This window comes from Chlorocebus sabaeus, chromosome 2 (assembly GCF_047675955.1).
Source record: "Chlorocebus sabaeus isolate Y175 chromosome 2, mChlSab1.0.hap1, whole genome shotgun sequence".
NCBI classification, from domain to species: domain Eukaryota; kingdom Metazoa; phylum Chordata; class Mammalia; order Primates; family Cercopithecidae; genus Chlorocebus; species Chlorocebus sabaeus.
This window is the reverse complement of record NC_132905.1, coordinates 13,327,361-13,344,387: the sequence shown is the minus strand read 5'-3', so window position 1 is coordinate 13,344,387 and position 17,027 is coordinate 13,327,361. Positions and strand designations below refer to the sequence as shown.

The 17,027-nt window shown below is 49.6% G+C and overlaps 1 protein-coding gene across 3 annotated transcripts in view; it reads left to right on the top strand.

The window, feature by feature from the left end:
* The first annotated feature begins 14,334 nt into the window (after positions 1–14,334).
* BCAS4 (breast carcinoma amplified sequence 4) overlaps positions 14,335–17,027 on the top strand; it is an 84,589-nt gene continuing 81,896 nt past the window's right edge. The window contains exon 1 of one of the 3 annotated variants that reach the window (XM_008014138.3): positions 14,335–14,615. In XM_008014138.3, the coding sequence (XP_008012329.1) occupies positions 14,436–14,615 (180 nt within the window). In that variant the 5' untranslated portion in view covers positions 14,335–14,435. The remainder of the gene's footprint in view (positions 14,616–17,027) is intronic. The other 2 variants (XM_073005832.1, XM_008014130.3) reach the window with 2 other exon arrangements.

The window sequence follows — 17,027 nt, the reverse complement described above, 5'->3', positions numbered from 1 at the left end:
CAAAACAAAACAAAATTAGCCAGGCGTGGTGGCACGCACCTGCAATCACAGCTACTCAGGAGGCTGAGGCAGGAAAATCGCTTGAACCCAGGAGGCAGAGGTTGCAGTGAACCAAGATGGTGACACTGCACTCCAGCCTGGGTGACAGAGTGAGACTGTCTCAAAAAAAAAAAAAAAAAGGAATGAAGTACTGATACGGGCCACAACATGGATAAATCTTGAGAACATTATAGTAAGTGAAAGCAAACACAAAGGGCATATAGTATATGATTTCATTTACATGAAAGTATCCAGAAGAGCCAAATCCTTAGAGACATAAAGTAGATTAGTGGTTGCCTTGGAGGTGTAGGGGAATGGGAGGGTGGCAGAGTGATGATAAGGTGTGTGGGGTTTCTTTTTGGGGGCGTGAAAATGATGGCTGCACAGCTCCACAAGTGTACTAAATATACCATTGAAATGTACACTCTAAATAGGTGAATTGTATAGTATGTGAATTATATCTCAATGAAGCTGTTAAGAATGATTCACAAACTCTACTCATTCAAAATATGTCAACTCTACTCTGCCAGATGGTGAGAACACGGCCCTGAACAAGACCAATGCCGTTCTTGTCTTCACGGGATTGCTATTCTGGCGAACTTCCTCTGGAACTCTATTCTACATCCTTGCAAAGAAAATACTTGTCTTGAACTTCTGAGCTCAAGTAATCTGCCTGCCTCGGTCTCCCTAAGTGCTGGGATTACAGGCATGAGCCAACATGCCCAGCCATTACTTATTCGTTTATTTACTTAGAGACAGAGTTTCACTCTGTTGCCCAGGCTGGAGTGCAGTGGCACAATCTCGGCTCACTGCAACCTCTGCCTCCTGGGTTCGAGTGATTCTTATGCCCCAGCCTGCCGATGTAGCTAGAATTACAGGCACAGGCTACCATGCCCAGCTAATTTTTGTAATTTTTAGTAGAGATAGGTTTTCGCCATGTTGGCCAGGCTGGTCTAGAATGACTGAACTCAAGTAATCCGTCCGCCTCAGCCTCTCAAAGTGTCGGGATTACAGGTGTGAGCCACCGCACCAAGACTATTTTATTTTTATGTTTGAAACAGGGCCTCGCTGTGTCTCCCAGGCTGAAGTGCAGTGCCATGAACATAGCCCACTGCAACCTCCATCTCCCTGACTGAAACGATTCTCTCATTTCAGCCTCCCAAGTAGCTGGAACTACAGGTGCACACCACCATGCCTGGCTTTTTTTTTTTTTTTTTTTTTTAATTTTTAGTAGAGATAGGGGCTTTCTATGTTGCCCAGGCTGGTCTCGATCTCTTGGGCTCAAGGAATTCTCCCGCCTCAGCGTGATTGCAAGCGTGAGCCACTGTGCCTGGCCATTTCACCTTTAGACACCCTTTTCCTTATTTCCAGGTAAAGTTGGCTTCCTTTTGGCAGTGCCTCTGTATTTGTTTTCTGCTGCTGCCTGACAAATCACCACAAACTTAGCAGCTTAAAATGACACACATCAGCCAGGTGCGGTGGCTCATGCCTGTAATCCCAGTGCTTTAGGAGGCCGAGGCAGGTGGATCACCTGAGGTCAGGAGTTCGAGACCAGCCTGGCCAACATGGTGAAGCCCCCGTCTCTACTAAAAATACAAAAAAAAAATTAGCCAGGCGTGGTGGTGGGCACCTGTAATCCCAGCTACTTGGGAGGCTGAGGTAGGAGAATCTCTTGAACCCAGGAGGCAGAGGTTACAGTGAGCCAAGATCACGTCGTTGCACTCCAACCTGGGCAACACGAGCGAAACTCCATCTCAAAAGAAACAAACAAAGAAACGACACACACGTTATCTCAGTTTCCCTGGGTCAGGGGTGTTGAAACGGGTTACCTGGGTCCTTGGCTCAGGGTCTCACAAGGCTGCCATCAGGGTGTTGGCTGGGGCTGTCTGAGGTTCCAGGCCTCTTCCAAGTGCATTCAGGTAGTTGACAGAACTTAGTTCCTGCAGTTGCAGGTCTCAGGACCTCAGCTCCTGGAGGCACCTGCAACTCCCTGCCATGTGGCCCCCAAGGGCAGGCCATAGCATGGATGCTCCCTTTCTTCCAGGCCAGCAAAGGCCTGTTTCTCTGCCTTCCTCCACCTCTAAACCCTCTTTTAAGGGCTTGCCTGATTAGGTCAGACCCACCCCGGATAATCTTTGGTTTGTTTGTTTGTTTGTTTGTTTGAGACGGAGTCTCGCTCTGTCGCCCAGGCTGGAGTGCAGTGGCGCGATCTCGGCTCACTGCAAGCTCCGCCTCCCGGGTTCACGTCATTCTCCTGCCTCAGCCTCCTGAGTAGCTGGGACTACAGGCACCCGCCACCACGCCCAGCTAATTTGGTTTTGTATTTTTTAGTAGAGACGCGGTTTCACAGTGTTAGCCAGGAAGGCCTCGATCTCCTGACCTTGTGATCCACCCGCCTCGGCCAACCAAAGTGCTGGGATTACAGGCGTGAGCCACCACGCCCGGCCTGTTTTGTTTTGTTTTGAGACAGAGTCTCACCATGTCACCCAGGCTGGAGTGCAGTGGTGCAATTATGGTTCACTGCAGCCTCAACTTCCTGGGCTCAAGCAGTCCTCCCACCTCAGCCTCCCAAGTAGCTGGGACTACAGGCATGCACCACCACACCCAGCTAATTTTTGTATTTTTTGTAGAGACACGGTTTCACCATGTTTCCCAGGCTGGTCTTGAACTCCTGAACTCAAGCGATCCTCCTGTCTGCCTCTCAAAGTGCTGGGATTACAGGCATGAGCCACCGCACCCAGTCATAATCTCCCTTTTGAGTAACTCAAAATAAGCTTGTCAGGAATCTAAACTCAGGAGTGATATCCCATGTATCCACTGATCCAGCCCACCCCAGGGGGAGGGTGTTATACAGGGCATGTCCACCAAGGGGCAGGAATCTCGGGGGCCATTTTGGAATCCCACTTCCCTCAGCCCCCGTGTAGCACAGCACCAAGGGATGCCACTCAGATGGTCATCTATGCGAGTGGTGCGGCGACCAGCCTGCACACCCACGACAATGGTGCTTCTACGGCTTTTGTCTCTCTGGATCAGTTGGACTTCTTTCCTTAGAAGCCTCATAGAATTCACTGAATTGCTTTTCCTCATGATCTTCCTTCAGATCATTCAAGCTTTCTCCAGGCAAAACAGCTCCAGCTTCTTCAAACTGGCACCACGTGACATGACTTTAGTTTTAATTTTTCTCTTTTTAAAGTTTTTAAAAATAATAGAGACAAGGTCTCACTATATTGAGCAGGCTGGTCTTGAACTCCTGAGCTCAAGTGATCCTCCTGCCTTAGCTACCTAAACGCTAGGAGTACAGGTGTGAGCCACCGTGCCCAGCCAACATGAGATGACTTCATATTCAGTTTCTCAACAGACCCAGATGCACAGTTGGTGATGATAAAATAAAAACTTCAACTGAATTAAATTTAAGCTAGTTCAGTTGAGCAATGAACAATTTGTGAATCAGGAGCCTCTCAAGCCTGAGTAGGCTCAGAGACTCCAGCACAACCACATGGTGGAAGATTTATGGACGGAAGAAGGAAAGTGACTTATAGAAAACGGAAGTGGCGGCCAGGAGTGGTGGTTCACTCTTGTAATCCCAGCACTTTGGGAGGCGGATGGATAACTTGAGGCCAGAAGTTTGGGACCAGCCTGGCCAACACGGTGAAACCCCTGTCTTTACTAAAAATTAGCCGGGTGTGGTGCTGCACGGAGGCTGAGGCATGACAATCACTTGAATCCAGGAGGCGGAGGTTGCAGTGGGCCGAGATTGCGCCACTGCACTCCAGCTTCTGTGACAGAGCAAGACCCTGTCTCAAAAAAAAAAAAAAAAAAAAGAAAAGAAAAAAGAAAATGGAAGTGAGGTACAGAAACAACCAGATTGGTTACAGCTCAGCGTTTGCTTTATTTGAACACGGTTCAAACAGTTGGTGACATTTGATTGGCCAGAGACGGAGTCTCTCTGTGTCACCCAGGCTGGAGTGCAGTGGCACGATCGTGGCTCACTACAAGCTCCGCCTTGTGGGTTCAAGCAATTCTCCTGCCTCAGCCTTCCAGGTAGCTGGGACTACAGGCGCGTGCTACCACACCCGGCTTTTTTTTTTTTTTTTTTTTTTGTATTTTTAGTAGAGACGGGGTTTCACTGTGTTAGGCAGGACGGTCTCGATCTCCTGACCTTGTGATCCACCCGCCTTGGCCTCCCAAAGTGCTGGGATTACAGGCGTGAGCCACCGCGCCCGGTCTTGTTTTGCTTTGTTTTGTTTTGTTTCTTTTTTTTTTTTTTTTTTTTTTTTTTTTTGAGACGGAGTCTCGCTCTGTCCCCCAGGCTGGAGTGCAGTGGCCGGATCTCAGCTCACTGCAAGTTCCGCCTCCCGGGTTCACGCCATTCTCCTGCCTCAGCCTCCCGAGTAGCTGGGACTACAGGCGCCCACCACCTCGCCCGGCTAGTTTTTTGTATTTTTTAGTAGAGACGGGGTTTCGCCGTGTTAGCCAGGATAGTCTCGATCTCCTGACCCAGTGATCCGCCCGTCTCGGCCTCCCAAAGTGCTGGGATTACAGGCTTGAGCCACCGCGCCCGGCCTTGTTTGAGATGAAGTCTCACTCTATCACCAGGCCTTGATCTTGGCTCACGGCAACCTCCTCCTCCTCCTGGATTCAAGTGATTCTCGTGCCTTGGCCTCCCGAGTAGCTGGGACTACAGGCGGCCGCCACCACGCCCAGCTGATTTTTGTATTTTTAGTAGAGATGGGGTTTCACCATGTTGGCCAGGCTGGTCTCAAACTTCTGACCTCAAGTGATCCTCCCGCCTCGGCCTCCTAAAGTGCTGGGATTACAGGCGTGAGCCACCATGCCCAGGCAACACCTCCATTTATTCACCATGTATAGAGAAACCTTTAAGCGGAACTTAAAATATGTCAGGAGGCAGCTTTAGGCTAATCTTGATTTAACAATGGCAAATACTTTGCCTGGCAGTGTCACCTGCTCTCTTGTTTATCTGGCCATCCTCTTTGCCCTTCCTTGAAAACATCCTAGTTTGTCAAAATTTCACTTAAAATATAGTATTTATTGAGTGTTCACTCTTTGCCAGACACTGTTTGAAGCAGCGTACATAATGAGATTGTTCTTATTGAATTTTTTTTTTTTTTTTTTTTTTTTTTTTTTTTTTTTTTTTGAGACAGGGTCTTGCTCTGTCACCTGGGCTGGAGTGCAGTGGCATGATCTCCGCTCACTTCAACCTCTGCCTCCCAGGTTCAAGCAGTTCTCAGGCCTCAGTCTCCTGAGTAGCTGAGATTACAGGTGCCTGCCACCATGCTAGGCTAATTTTTGTATTTTTAGTAGAGACAGGGTTTCTCCATGTTGGCCAGGCTGGTCTCAAACTCCTGGCCTCAAGTGATCCACCTGCCTCAGTCTCCCAAAGTGCTAGGATTACAGGTGTGAGCCACCATGCCTAGCCTCGTTGAATCTTTTTAGCAATCTTTTGAGTTGTATCATACCATTTTACTGGAGAGGAAAGTCAGGCACAAAGAAGTTAAGTAACTCCACTAAGATCACACAGTCATTCTGTGTGGGGAGCCAGAATTCGAACCCAGGCAGTTTGAGTCTAGGACCTGTATAGTTAGTCCTATGCAATGCTCCCTCCCAAAGCCACTCTCTGTACCCAGAAGGGGCTGTCCCAGAGCCGGGGTCATTCTTTCTTGGCCCTCTGTTTTGTATTCGGTGTTCTTCTAAGTAAACATCCTCATTCCCATTTGCTTTATATCAGCTATATTATTTCATTGCCTTAAATTGAACTCAGAGTCCCTTTAAAAGATCTGTGTTTGTCACATGAACTGCTGAAAACAAGATTTCCCACATCCTCATGCAGGTAAATGCATTAACAAATTTTTTTTTTGCTAAATTTTTTAATGTGGTTGCTTTTGGCCACTGTTACAACCAGAGGCCTGGCTCAGCTTTTTATGTTATTGATATGACTGCAGATTTCATATAGAGCAGCATCTCATTTACAAAGAACACAGCCATGCCATGGACTCCAAAGATGGAAAAGTCCTTTGAGGCTGGGCATGGTGGGTCATGCCTGTAATCCCAACATTTTGGGAGGCTGCAGTGGGAGAATGGCTTGAGCTCAGGAGTTCAAGACCAGCCTGGGCAACATGGTGAAACCCCGTTTCTACAAAATTTAGCTGGGCATGGTGGTGTGTGCCTGTAGTCCCAGCTACCTGGGAGGCTGAGGTGGAAGGATTGGTTGAGTCCGGGAGGTCAAGGCTGCAGTGAGCCGAAATCAGTGCCACTGCACTCCAGTCTGGGCCAAAGAGACTGAGACCCTGTCAAGGCATGAAGAGAAAAGTCCGGGTGTGGTGGCTCACACCTGTAATCCCAGCAGTTTGGGAGGCCGAGGTGGGTGGACTGCCTGAGCTCAGGAGTTCTAGACCAGCCTGGGCAACACGGTGAAACCCTGTCTCTACTAAAATACAAAAAAAGTTAGCCGGACTTGGTGGTGTGCGCCTGTAGTCCTAGCTATTTGGGAGGCTGAGGCAGGAGAATCACTTGAATGTAGGAGGCAGAGGTTGTGGTGAGCCAAGATTGTGCCATTGCACTCCAGCCTGGGTGAAAGAGTGACTCCATCTTACAAAAAAAAAATAAAGGAGAGGGAGAGAGGAAAGAGGGGCAGAGAGAGAGAGAAGAGGAAAAAGAGGAGAAAGAAAGAGAAAGAAGGAAAGAGAGAGAAGGAAAGACAGAGAAAGGAAGAAAAGAGAGAAAGAAAGAAGTCTTTAGAATTTTAATGAAAGGCCGGGTGTCGTGGCTCATGCCTGTAATCCCAGCACTTTGGGTGGCTGTGGTGGGAGGATGGCTTGAGCTTAGGAGTTCAAGACCAGCCTGGGCAACATGGCGAAACCCTGTTTCTACAAAAATTACCTGGGCATGGTGGTACGTGCCTGTAGTCCCAGCTACCTGGGATGCTGAGATGGGAAGATGGGTTGAGCCCAGGAGGTCCAGGCGGCAGTGAGCCGAGATCAGTGCCACTGTACTCCAGCCTGGGCCACACAGTGAGACCCTGTCAAGGCAAGAAAGGCAAGGCAGAGAGGAAGGAAAGAAGGGAGGGAGGGAGGGAGGGAGAGAGGGAGAAAAGGAAGGGGAGAGAAAGGGAGAAAGAAAAGAGAGAAAGAAATAAGTCCTTAGAATCTTAATGAAAGGCTGGTTGCGGTGGCTCATGCCTGTAATCCCAGCACTTTGGGAGGCCTAGGCGGGTGGATCACATGAAGTCAGGAGTTTGAAACCAGCCTGGCCAACATGGTGAAACCTCGTCTTATTTAAAAAAAAAAAAAAAAGAATCTTAATGAAAGAAGAGAGAAAGAAGTTCTTAGAATCTTAATGAATAAAAACACAAGTTTCTGAAACAAGAAAACAAATGTCTCATATAGTCTAAAGAATACGGTTTTTACTAGGGTATTTAGCAATTTTCTGGCAGATTCTGATCTATCTCTATGTGATATAATAGGTGCAAAGCTCAACCGCTCCACTTCACAGTTATGTGTGAGGGCCTCATTTTCTCCAGCTGTGGGACTGGAAAACAAGTCAATTCTTTTTTTATAATTTTGAAATCCAGGAAACGCCAAAACCATTAGCTCTCTTTCCCATCAGTTTGGCAGAAATTCACTGAGGTGAAGAGACGGGGGGTTATTTAAGGCTTCTATTTAGCTCAATTAAGGTGAATATCCACACATTTTTCTGAGAAATATGATTAGATAAGAGGATGCTGCCCCAGCTCCCCTGGGACTTGTATGTACTTTGTATTGGCCTTCTACACTCCAAAGAGTTCGGATTCTGAAACACATCTGGCCCCAGCGGTCTTGGATGAGGAGTAACACCTGTAACACCCAGAGGTGGCCGAGAGCAGTGAATGAGAATCCATGGACAGCACTGAAACTCACACCTCGGGGGACCTCTAATGTCCCTGCATCGGGCCAGTAGTTTTCGCTACTTACTGTTTAGATAGAGGCAGAGAAAACAAGTAGGGACACAATTTCAGTAACTGGAAGGGAGAACATTCCTTCGCCCTCCAAGTAAGTCACTCTCCTCTCGCTTCTCAAGGCCGGGGAAGCTCTGCCGTAAGGCTAAACACGACACTCGGGGAGCATTTGGAAACTTGCCCTGTGGCCTTTTGCCTCTAAAGCTGCAAGACCCTTTATGTGGCTCTGTTGTGAAAGGGAAAGGAGTAGAGAGAAACTGCTCAAATGACTGCAGAGACGTAGAAGCTTTCCTTATCAGGGAGAGAATAGGAAGCTGTGATTGCTGTGTCCTGTCACTGTAGTGAACATTTCAAAATTATGACATAAAAATGGTCTTTGTTTGTTCTTTTGAGATGGCGGTCTCGCTCTTTCACCCAGGATGGAGTGCAGTGGTATGATCACAGCTCTCTGCAGCCTCAATGTCCCAGGCTCAAGTGATCCTCCTGCCTCAGCCTCCTGAGTAGCTGGAACTACAGGTGCATAACACCATACCTGGCTAATTTTTGTAATTTTTGCAGAGATGGGGTTTCACCATGTTGCCCAGGCTGGTCTCGAACTCTTGAGCTCAAGCGACCCACCCGCTTTGGGTGTCCAAAAATGTTTATTTATTCATGTATTTATTTTTGAGACGAAGTCTCGCTCTTGTCCCCCAGGCTGGAGTGCAATGGCGCGATCTCAGCTCACTGCAACCTCCACCTCCCTGGTTCAAGCGATTCTCCTGCCTCAGCCTCCTGAGTAGCTGGGATTACAGGCGCCTGCCACCACGTCCGGCTAATTTTTGCATTTTGATTTTTAGTAGAGACAGGGTTTCACCCTGTTGGCCAGGCTGGTCTCGAACTCCTGACCTCAGGCGATCCGCCCACCTCAGCCTCCCAAAGTGTTAGGATTACAGGTGTGAGCCACCGCGCCTGGCCCCAAAATGTTTTTTAATATCTGGGTTTTTATTGTTGGTGGTGGTGTTGGGTGTTTGTTTGTTTGAGACAGCATCTTACTCTCTTGACCAGACTAGAGAGCAGTGGCACGAGCTCACCTCACCACAACCTCTGCCTCTGGGTTCAAGCAATTCTCCTGCCTCAGCCTCCCGAGTAGCTGGGATTACAGGAGCAAGTACCACCAAGCCCAGCTAATTTTTGTATTTTCACTGGAGATGGGGTTTCACCATGTTGGCCAGGCTGGTCTCGAATTCTTGACCTCAGGCAATCCACCCACCTCAGCCTCCCAAAGTGCTGGGATTACAGGCATGAGCCACCATGCCCAGCCAATACCTGGTTTTTCACTATGCTTCTATGAAGATGGGTTGTGCTTGAAATTATTTCACTAGTGGGGAAACACACTAAGTAGGAGAGCGACTTCACATTTTATTTATTTTTTCCAGAGAGAGGTGCCCAGGCTGGTCTCGAAACCTGGTCCCAAGCAATTCTCCCCACCTCAGCCTCCCACAGTGTTGGGATTACAGGCGTGAGCCACCGCCTGTCATGTGTTCTTTTGACTGAGGGGATCGTCGCAGGACCTACTTGCCTCACAGGGTGTGGTGAGGATCCAGTGACCGCATCTATGTAAAGAGCTTAGAACAGTGCCAGGCACATAGTAAGGGCTCAGGACACATTAGCAACGAATATGGTTTTAGAGATCAGGGTCCCAGACAAAGCTATGCCAGCGCTGAAACAGTGTAGATCGGAATCACCTAGGGGCATCTTTTAAAACCATCAAAGCCGAGGCTACATCCCAGACCAATACAGTCACAGCCTCTGGGGGTGGGGTCTGGGCATCAGTATTTTCTGGAAGTTTCCCAGGAGTTTTCAATGTGAAGCCACGTTTGGGAACTGTCTGGTCTAGAACTTTGTGTGCCTGAGGCCTGTGCTGGGAGAACTGACTTTGAAAAGACACTGACAGGCAGTCATTTTGCAGCTAGAGGTGAAGCAGATGGGGTTGGGGCAGAAGGGTGTGAGACGTGGGACCCAGCGGGGGACTACAGCTCCCAGGGGCCTTCGGGCCTGGCAACCACTGGCACCCCCACCCCCCAGGCTGGGTTGGAGCCACTGTCTGCACCCGAGGAGGCCTCCCGAGCAGGAGGCGGGAGCAGCACTCTGAGCCCGGCTTGGGCACCAGAGGGAGCTCGTGGGGACGCGCCACGGCTCCATCCCTGCAGCTGGTTCAAACTGGTTTGGGCAGGGTGCGGCCTGGGCGGGCTGCATTCCAGGCCTCAGGCTCACGGCTGTCCGGGGCCTCCCCAAGGGCTGCGGACCTAGGGCAGGGAGCAGCAAGGGCAGGACCCCCGGGCAGGAGCCCAGCACCCTGAGAGGCTGGGGAGATGTTTAAAAACCCAATCCTCTTTGTGTAAAATCATTTACTTGACCTCCCACGGGGGTCCCTGACTAAGGCTGACAGCGCGGCTGAGCCCCTGGATAGGGCTATTCCCAGACACTAGTGTGCATTAGAATCAATGCAGAGCTTCTTAAGTGCAGAGGCCCAGTGCCCCCTCTCACCAAAGATCCTGATTCAGAACGTCTGGGGTGGGCTTGTGGGCATCCATATTTTTAGCAAAGTATTTCTTTTTTTTTTTTTTTTATACTTTAAGTTCTAGGGTACATGTGTACAACATGCAGGTTTGTTACATATGTATACATGTGCCATGTTGGTGTGCTGTACCCATTAACTCGTCATTTACATTAGGTATATCTCCTAATGCGATCCCTCCCCGGTCCCGTAGCAAAATATTTCTAAGCTACAATCACACATTCAGAAAAAAAGGTTAGAAACAAAATGACTCTCAATCAGTCAACCTGGCCCAGGGTATGAATCACTGGGACACTTGCGAAGGACGCAGAGACCCCTTCCCCAGACCTCCTCTCTCCCCAGGGAAGAGGATTTGGGCAATTAGCACTTTTAGTTAATATCCCAGACTTTTTTTTTTTTTTGATAAAGGTAATTTTCTTTTCCTTTTTTTATTTTTTGAGACAGGGCCTGGCTCTGTCACCCAGGCTACAGTGCAGTGGAGTGATCTCGGCTCACTGCAGCCTTGACCTCTGGGCTCAGGTGGTCCTCTCACCTCAGCCTCCCAAGTAGCTGGGACCACAGGCGTGTGCCACCACTCCTAGCTAAGTTTTGTACTTTTTGTAGATACAGGAGTTTTGCCATGTTGGCCAGGCTGGTCTCAAACTCCTGGCCTCAAGATCTGCCCGCCTCGGCCTCCTACTCCCAAAGTGCTGGGATTATAGGTGTGAGCCACCATGCCAGGCTGGCTTTTTTTTTTTTTTAATGAGTCATTTTAGACATTCACACAGTTTTGATATTTTTACAAACAGCAGCCGAAGAAATAAAACGTTCCAAATATTGAAAATCCCTCTCAGCTGAACACCTGAGGTCAGGAGTTCAAGACCAGCCTTGCCAACATGGCAAAAATCCATCTCTCCTAAAAATACAAAAAATTAGTCAGGTGTAGCCGGGTGCGGTGGCTCATGCCTGTAATCCCAGCACTTTGGGAGGCCAAGGCGGGCAGATCACCTGAGGTTGAGACTTCGAGACCAGCCTGGCCAAGGTGGTGAAACCCCGTTTCTACTAAAAATACAAAAATTAGCCGGGCGTGGTGGTGGGTGCCTGTAATTCCACCTACTCGGGAGGTTGAGGCAGGAGAATCACTTGAACCTAGGAGGAGGAGGTTGCAGTGAGCCAACATCATGCTACTGCCCTCCAGCCTGGGCTATAGAGACTCCGTCTCAAAAAAAAAAAAAAAAGTCAGGTGTAGTGACATGCACTTGTAATCCCAGCTACTTAGGAGGCTGAGGCAGGAGGATCACTTGAGCCCGGAAGGCAGCTGTTCCTGTGAGCTGAGATCGTGCCACTGCACATCAGCCTGGGCAACAGAGTGAGACTCTGTCTCAAAAAAAAAAAAAAAAAAAAAAAAAATTAAATCCCTCTTGGACTGGGTGCGGTGCCTCACTCCTGTAATCCCAGCTCTTTGGGAGGCCGAGACTGGTGGGTCACTTGAAACCAGGAGTTTGAGACTGGCCGGGCCAACATGTTGAAACCCCATCTCTATCAAAAATACAAAAATTGGCCGGGCTTGGTGTTGCTTGTCCTGTAATCCCAGTCACTCGGGAGGCTGAGGCAGGAGAATTGCTTGAACCCGGGAGATGGAGGTTGCAGTGAGCCAAGATTGTGCCACCGCACTCCAGCCTGGATGGCAGAGTGAGTCTCTGTCTCAAAAAAAAAAAAAAAAAAAAAAGAAAAAAAGAAGAAGAAGAAGAAGAAAAGAAAAAGAAATCCCTCCCATACTCCTCCCCAGTGTCTTCTCCCCTGCCCTAAAGTAACCACTTTTGGAACATGGGGTGCATCGTTCCCATGCACAGCTTTGTACTTTTGCTCCATCTGTTGGTGTCCATAAACAATCTATAGTGTGGTTCTGCATGTTTTAAAAACTGTGCTAATGGCACAGTGCCCTACAGAGCCTTCTGCAACACGGCTTTCCTTCCTTAGCTTTATGTTTCTGAGATTTATCCACCAGGAGAAGTTTGCTGTGCTCAGGTCAATTTGGTGATCTGAGGCCAGTCCTGGACTCTTTGTGGGAGATGCCCAGCCAGCAGGCAAGAGCGAAGAGGGTCTAAGACCAGCTCCCAGGGGATGGCAAGGAGGGCTCAGAGCATCAGGGAAATCATGACAATGACAAATGGCCAACTGTGGGCTCAGTGAGTTCCTATAAAACCCTTAAGCACTTGGGGCCCAAGTCTTTGCCAAGAATTTTCCAGAAAATGACTGGCCTGAAGGCCTGGATATTTGGATAGGGAGAAATTAGCAGTGGGCAGATTTGGAAGTGGGAATTGTGATGTACTACACAAAAGGCAGATCAAATATGTGTTGTTTAGGCCCCTACCTAGGGTGGCCAACTACAATATAAATTCAGACTTAATGGAGAGGAAGGTGTGGGACATCCTATGAATTTATTTGTACCCTTGATACCAGCCCCCTCTTTTTTAAAAAAAAAAAAACACAAAAGACAAGGTTTCACTGTGTCACGCAGGCTGGAGTGCAGTGGTGCGATCATAGCTCGCTGTAGCCAAGAACTCCCGGCCTCAAACAATCCTCCATCTGCCTCCCCACTAGCTAGGACTACAGTTGGGCACCACCACACCCTGCAATTTGAATTTTTTTTCTTTTTTTTCTTTTTTTTTTTTTAAGGCGATTTAACATTTAAAGAAAAGTCAGCAGGCCGGGGGTGGTGGCTCACGCCTGTAATCCCAGCATTTTGGGAGGCCGAGGCGGGTGGCTCACCTGAGGTCACGAGTTCGAGACCAGCCTGGCCAACATGGCGACACCCCGTCTCTACTAAAAAATACAAAAATTAGCCAGACATGGTGACTGGGGCCTGTAATCCCAGCTACTCGGGAGGCTGAGAGAGGGGGAGAATTACTTGAACCCAGGAGGTGGAGGTTGCAGTGAGCCGAAATCGCACACTCCAGCCTGGGCGACAGAGTGAGTGCGTCTCCAAAAAAAAAAAAAATTAATTAAAAATAAAAATCAAAGTCATCAAACGAAAAATTTAAACTTCAGACCTTTCTTGTACCTATTTGCCTTTTAGTACTTTCCTCATTAGCACTGCTGGGGTGGGGGATGGGGCGCACCTCGCTCTCTTCAGCCCCAGGGCTGTAAAGGGTCTATCTAGGCCAGCCTCCGAGAGCGTGGAGGGAGTGGGGGGCGGCTGTCAAATTTAGTGCGCTCAATAGTTTCCTGGTGAAGCTTATTTAAAAGCTGCACCGAAGAGGAAGACGAGGACCGTCACACTCGGCCTTCCCTCAACTCCAGGACCCTCCGCCGATGCAAACTAGATGCTTTAGCAGGATGGGAACGGGAGGGGAGCGGGCGGCTTTGGGCTTCCTCTAAGATAGCGCCTCTCTAACCCGGACGCCCGTTAGAATCACCTGGGGAGCTTTAGAAACTACCGATGCCTAAGCCCCACTCCGAAGGATTCCGATTTAATCGGCCTGGTGCGAGGCCTGGCTTCCGGGCTTTAAAAAGCTCCCCGGGGATTCTATTGTACCGCGCGGGCCGGGAGCCCGTACTCTACCGGGATTCCGATGAGGAGGGGTGGCTTGCCCCAATAGCTCTCAAATTTAGCTTTCGGTCAACAATCTCATTGGAACCACCTACCAAACATCAAAAGATCCTGATACCCAGGTCCCAACCCAGATACGGTGTGGTCCGGGCTTGCGAAATTCTAAAAGAGCTCCAGGTGACTGCCATCTGCAAGCGAGTTTGCAAAGCACTGGTGCCCAGGTGCTGCGGGGGCGGGCGCAGCGCGCGCCGCTCGCCACTGGGTGGCGCTGCCCGCTCGGCCCGGCGCTCCTGGAGCTGAGAGCCGCGACCGCCGGGAGCGCACCTGCCCCGCCTCCGCCAGGCGGGCCGCGGAGCATGCAGCGGACCGGGGGCGGGGCTCCGAGGCCCGGGCGCAACCACGGGCTCCCAGGCAGCCTCCGCCAACCCGACCCCGCCGCCCTCCTGATGCTGCTCGTGAACGCCGATCGGCCGGAGCCCGTGCGCAGCGGAGCGCGGGAGCTCGCGCTCTTCCTGACCCCCGAGCCTGGGGCCGAGGTAGGGGATGGGGCTGTGGAGTTGGAGGAGAGGGTTCTCGCGGTTGGGGGTCCGGGCTCCGGATCCTCGGCTTCCCCGGAGCATCCTCTAGCTCCCGGAATGGGGGGCCCGGGGATTCCCCCCTTCCTGAACGGTGGCTGCGGGGCGCCACCCAGAGATGCGCAGCGGGTCGCCCCTGCTCCCTGCTCCGGGCGACACCGGGCCCCGGAGGCCCAGGCTCGCTTTCCCTCCCCACCCAGGTACCCCAGCATCCGCCGGGTCCCGAGGCGCCGCCCTTTGCCAGGCCGGCCCTGGGAGAGGCGGACCCGGGGACCGCCCCTGCCCCGGCTACCTCCGAGCGCGGTGCCCCAGCCGAGCGGCGCCGCAGGCTGCGGCTGTGCGGGGAGTCCTGAGGCCGCTCTGCGCTGCTGCAGCTCGGAGCGAAAACACCACGCCTCTGTCTGCGCTTTCTATTTTAAAAGCACTAAGTGAAAAGCAGATCTAAAACGAGACCCTCTACCTTCCGGCTGGAGGCATCTGTCGACGGCGCTGTGAAAAAGTTATTTACCCGAGTCCACTAGGAGTTATTTACGGCCAGAAATTCAACCCATTCTCTTTTTAAACCACAAAGCAGTACAGGAGTATTTAAAATAAAGGCTATGCACCCCTTTCTCTTTTCTCTCCCATCCCAATTCTAGTTTTCTTAGAAAACCAGCATTAACAGTTTGGTATAAATCATTCCGGACATTTAAAATGCATTTACAAATGTAGGTATCTATATATCTGTATCTGTCTAGGCAGAGCATTGGCTTGCGCCAGTGGTCCCAGCATTCTGGGAGGCTGAGGAAGGAGGATTGCTTGGGATGGGGATGGGGGACGGGAAAGACTGAGGCTGCAGTGAGGCTTGATCATGCCACTGCACTCCAGCCTGGGCGACAGAGTGAGACATGTTAAAAAAAAAAAAAAAAAATCTATTTCGCCAGGCGTGGTGGCTCACACCTGTAATCCCAGCACTATTGGGAGGCCGAGGCGGGTGGATCACCTGAGGTCTGGAGTTCGAGATCAGCCTGACCAACATGGCGAAACCCTGTCTCTCCTAAAAATACAAAAATTAGCCGGGCGTGTAATCCCAGCTACTTGGGAGGCTGAGGCAGGAGAATCGCTTGAGCCTGGTAGGTGGAGGTTGCAGTGAGCTGAGATCAGCCATTGCACTCCAGCCTGGGCAACAAAAGCAAAACTCCCTCTCAAAAAAAAAAAAAAGAAAAAAAACATAAAAATATCTTTCCATATATATAATATATATTTTTTCTATATATATTCTTTCCATATATATTAAAGATATTTTTAACTCCTAGTGAACTCGGTATTTTTATATATATATGTTTTTTCTTTTCTCTTTTTATTTTTCTCCATATGTAGGCTGGAGTGCAGTGACACGATCTCAGCTCACTGCAACCTCCGCCTCCTGAGTTCAAGCAATTCTCCTGCCTCAGCCTCCGGAGTAGCTGGGACTACAGGCGCATGCCACCACACCCATCTACTTTTTGTATTTTTAGTAGAGACAGGGTTTCACCACGTTGGCCAGGATGGTCTCTATCTCTTGACCTTGTGATCCACCTGCCTCAGCCTCCCAAAGTGCTGGAATGACAGGTGTGAGCCACTGCGCCCGGCCATCTCCATATATTTTTAAAATATTTTTTGAACAGAAGTTTTTCGTTTTTTAGGTTTTTGTTTTTTTGTTTTGTTTTGTTTTTTGAGACAGGGTTTCATTTGTCACTCAGGCTGGAGTGCAGTGACAAAATCGTAGCTCAATGCAGCCTCAACCTCCTGGGCTCAAGTGATCCTCCCACCTCAGCCTCCTGCATAGCCAGGACCACAGGTGTGTACCACCATGTCAGGTTAACTTTTAAAACAAAGTTCTTTTATGGAGACAAGATCTCACTATGTTGCCCAGGTCTTGAACTCCTGGGTCCAAGAGATCCTCTGGCCTCAGCCTCCCAAAGTGCTGGGATTACAAGAGTGTGCCACCATGCCTGGCCCATCTATATTCGTTTTAAATGAAACCTCACGTGCTGCTGTAATACTGTCCTGCAACTTGCTTTTCTTTACTCAAAATAGCATGGGCAAATGGGTGGGGACTACTAATGGGAAGGTATGGAGCTTCGTTTTGGTGTGATGAACATGTTCTGGATGTTACATAGTTGTGATGGTTGCACAAATTTGTGAATATACTGAAAACTGCTGAATTGTACACGTTTAAAAGGGTGAATTTTGTGGTTTGTGAATTATATCTCAATTTTAAAAATAGCATGGAGGCAGGGCACAGTGGCTTATGCCTGTAATTCCAGCGACTTGGGAAGCTGAAGTGGGAGGATCACTTGAGACCAGGAATTCAAGACCAGTCTGGGCAACGCAGGAAAACCCGTCTCTACA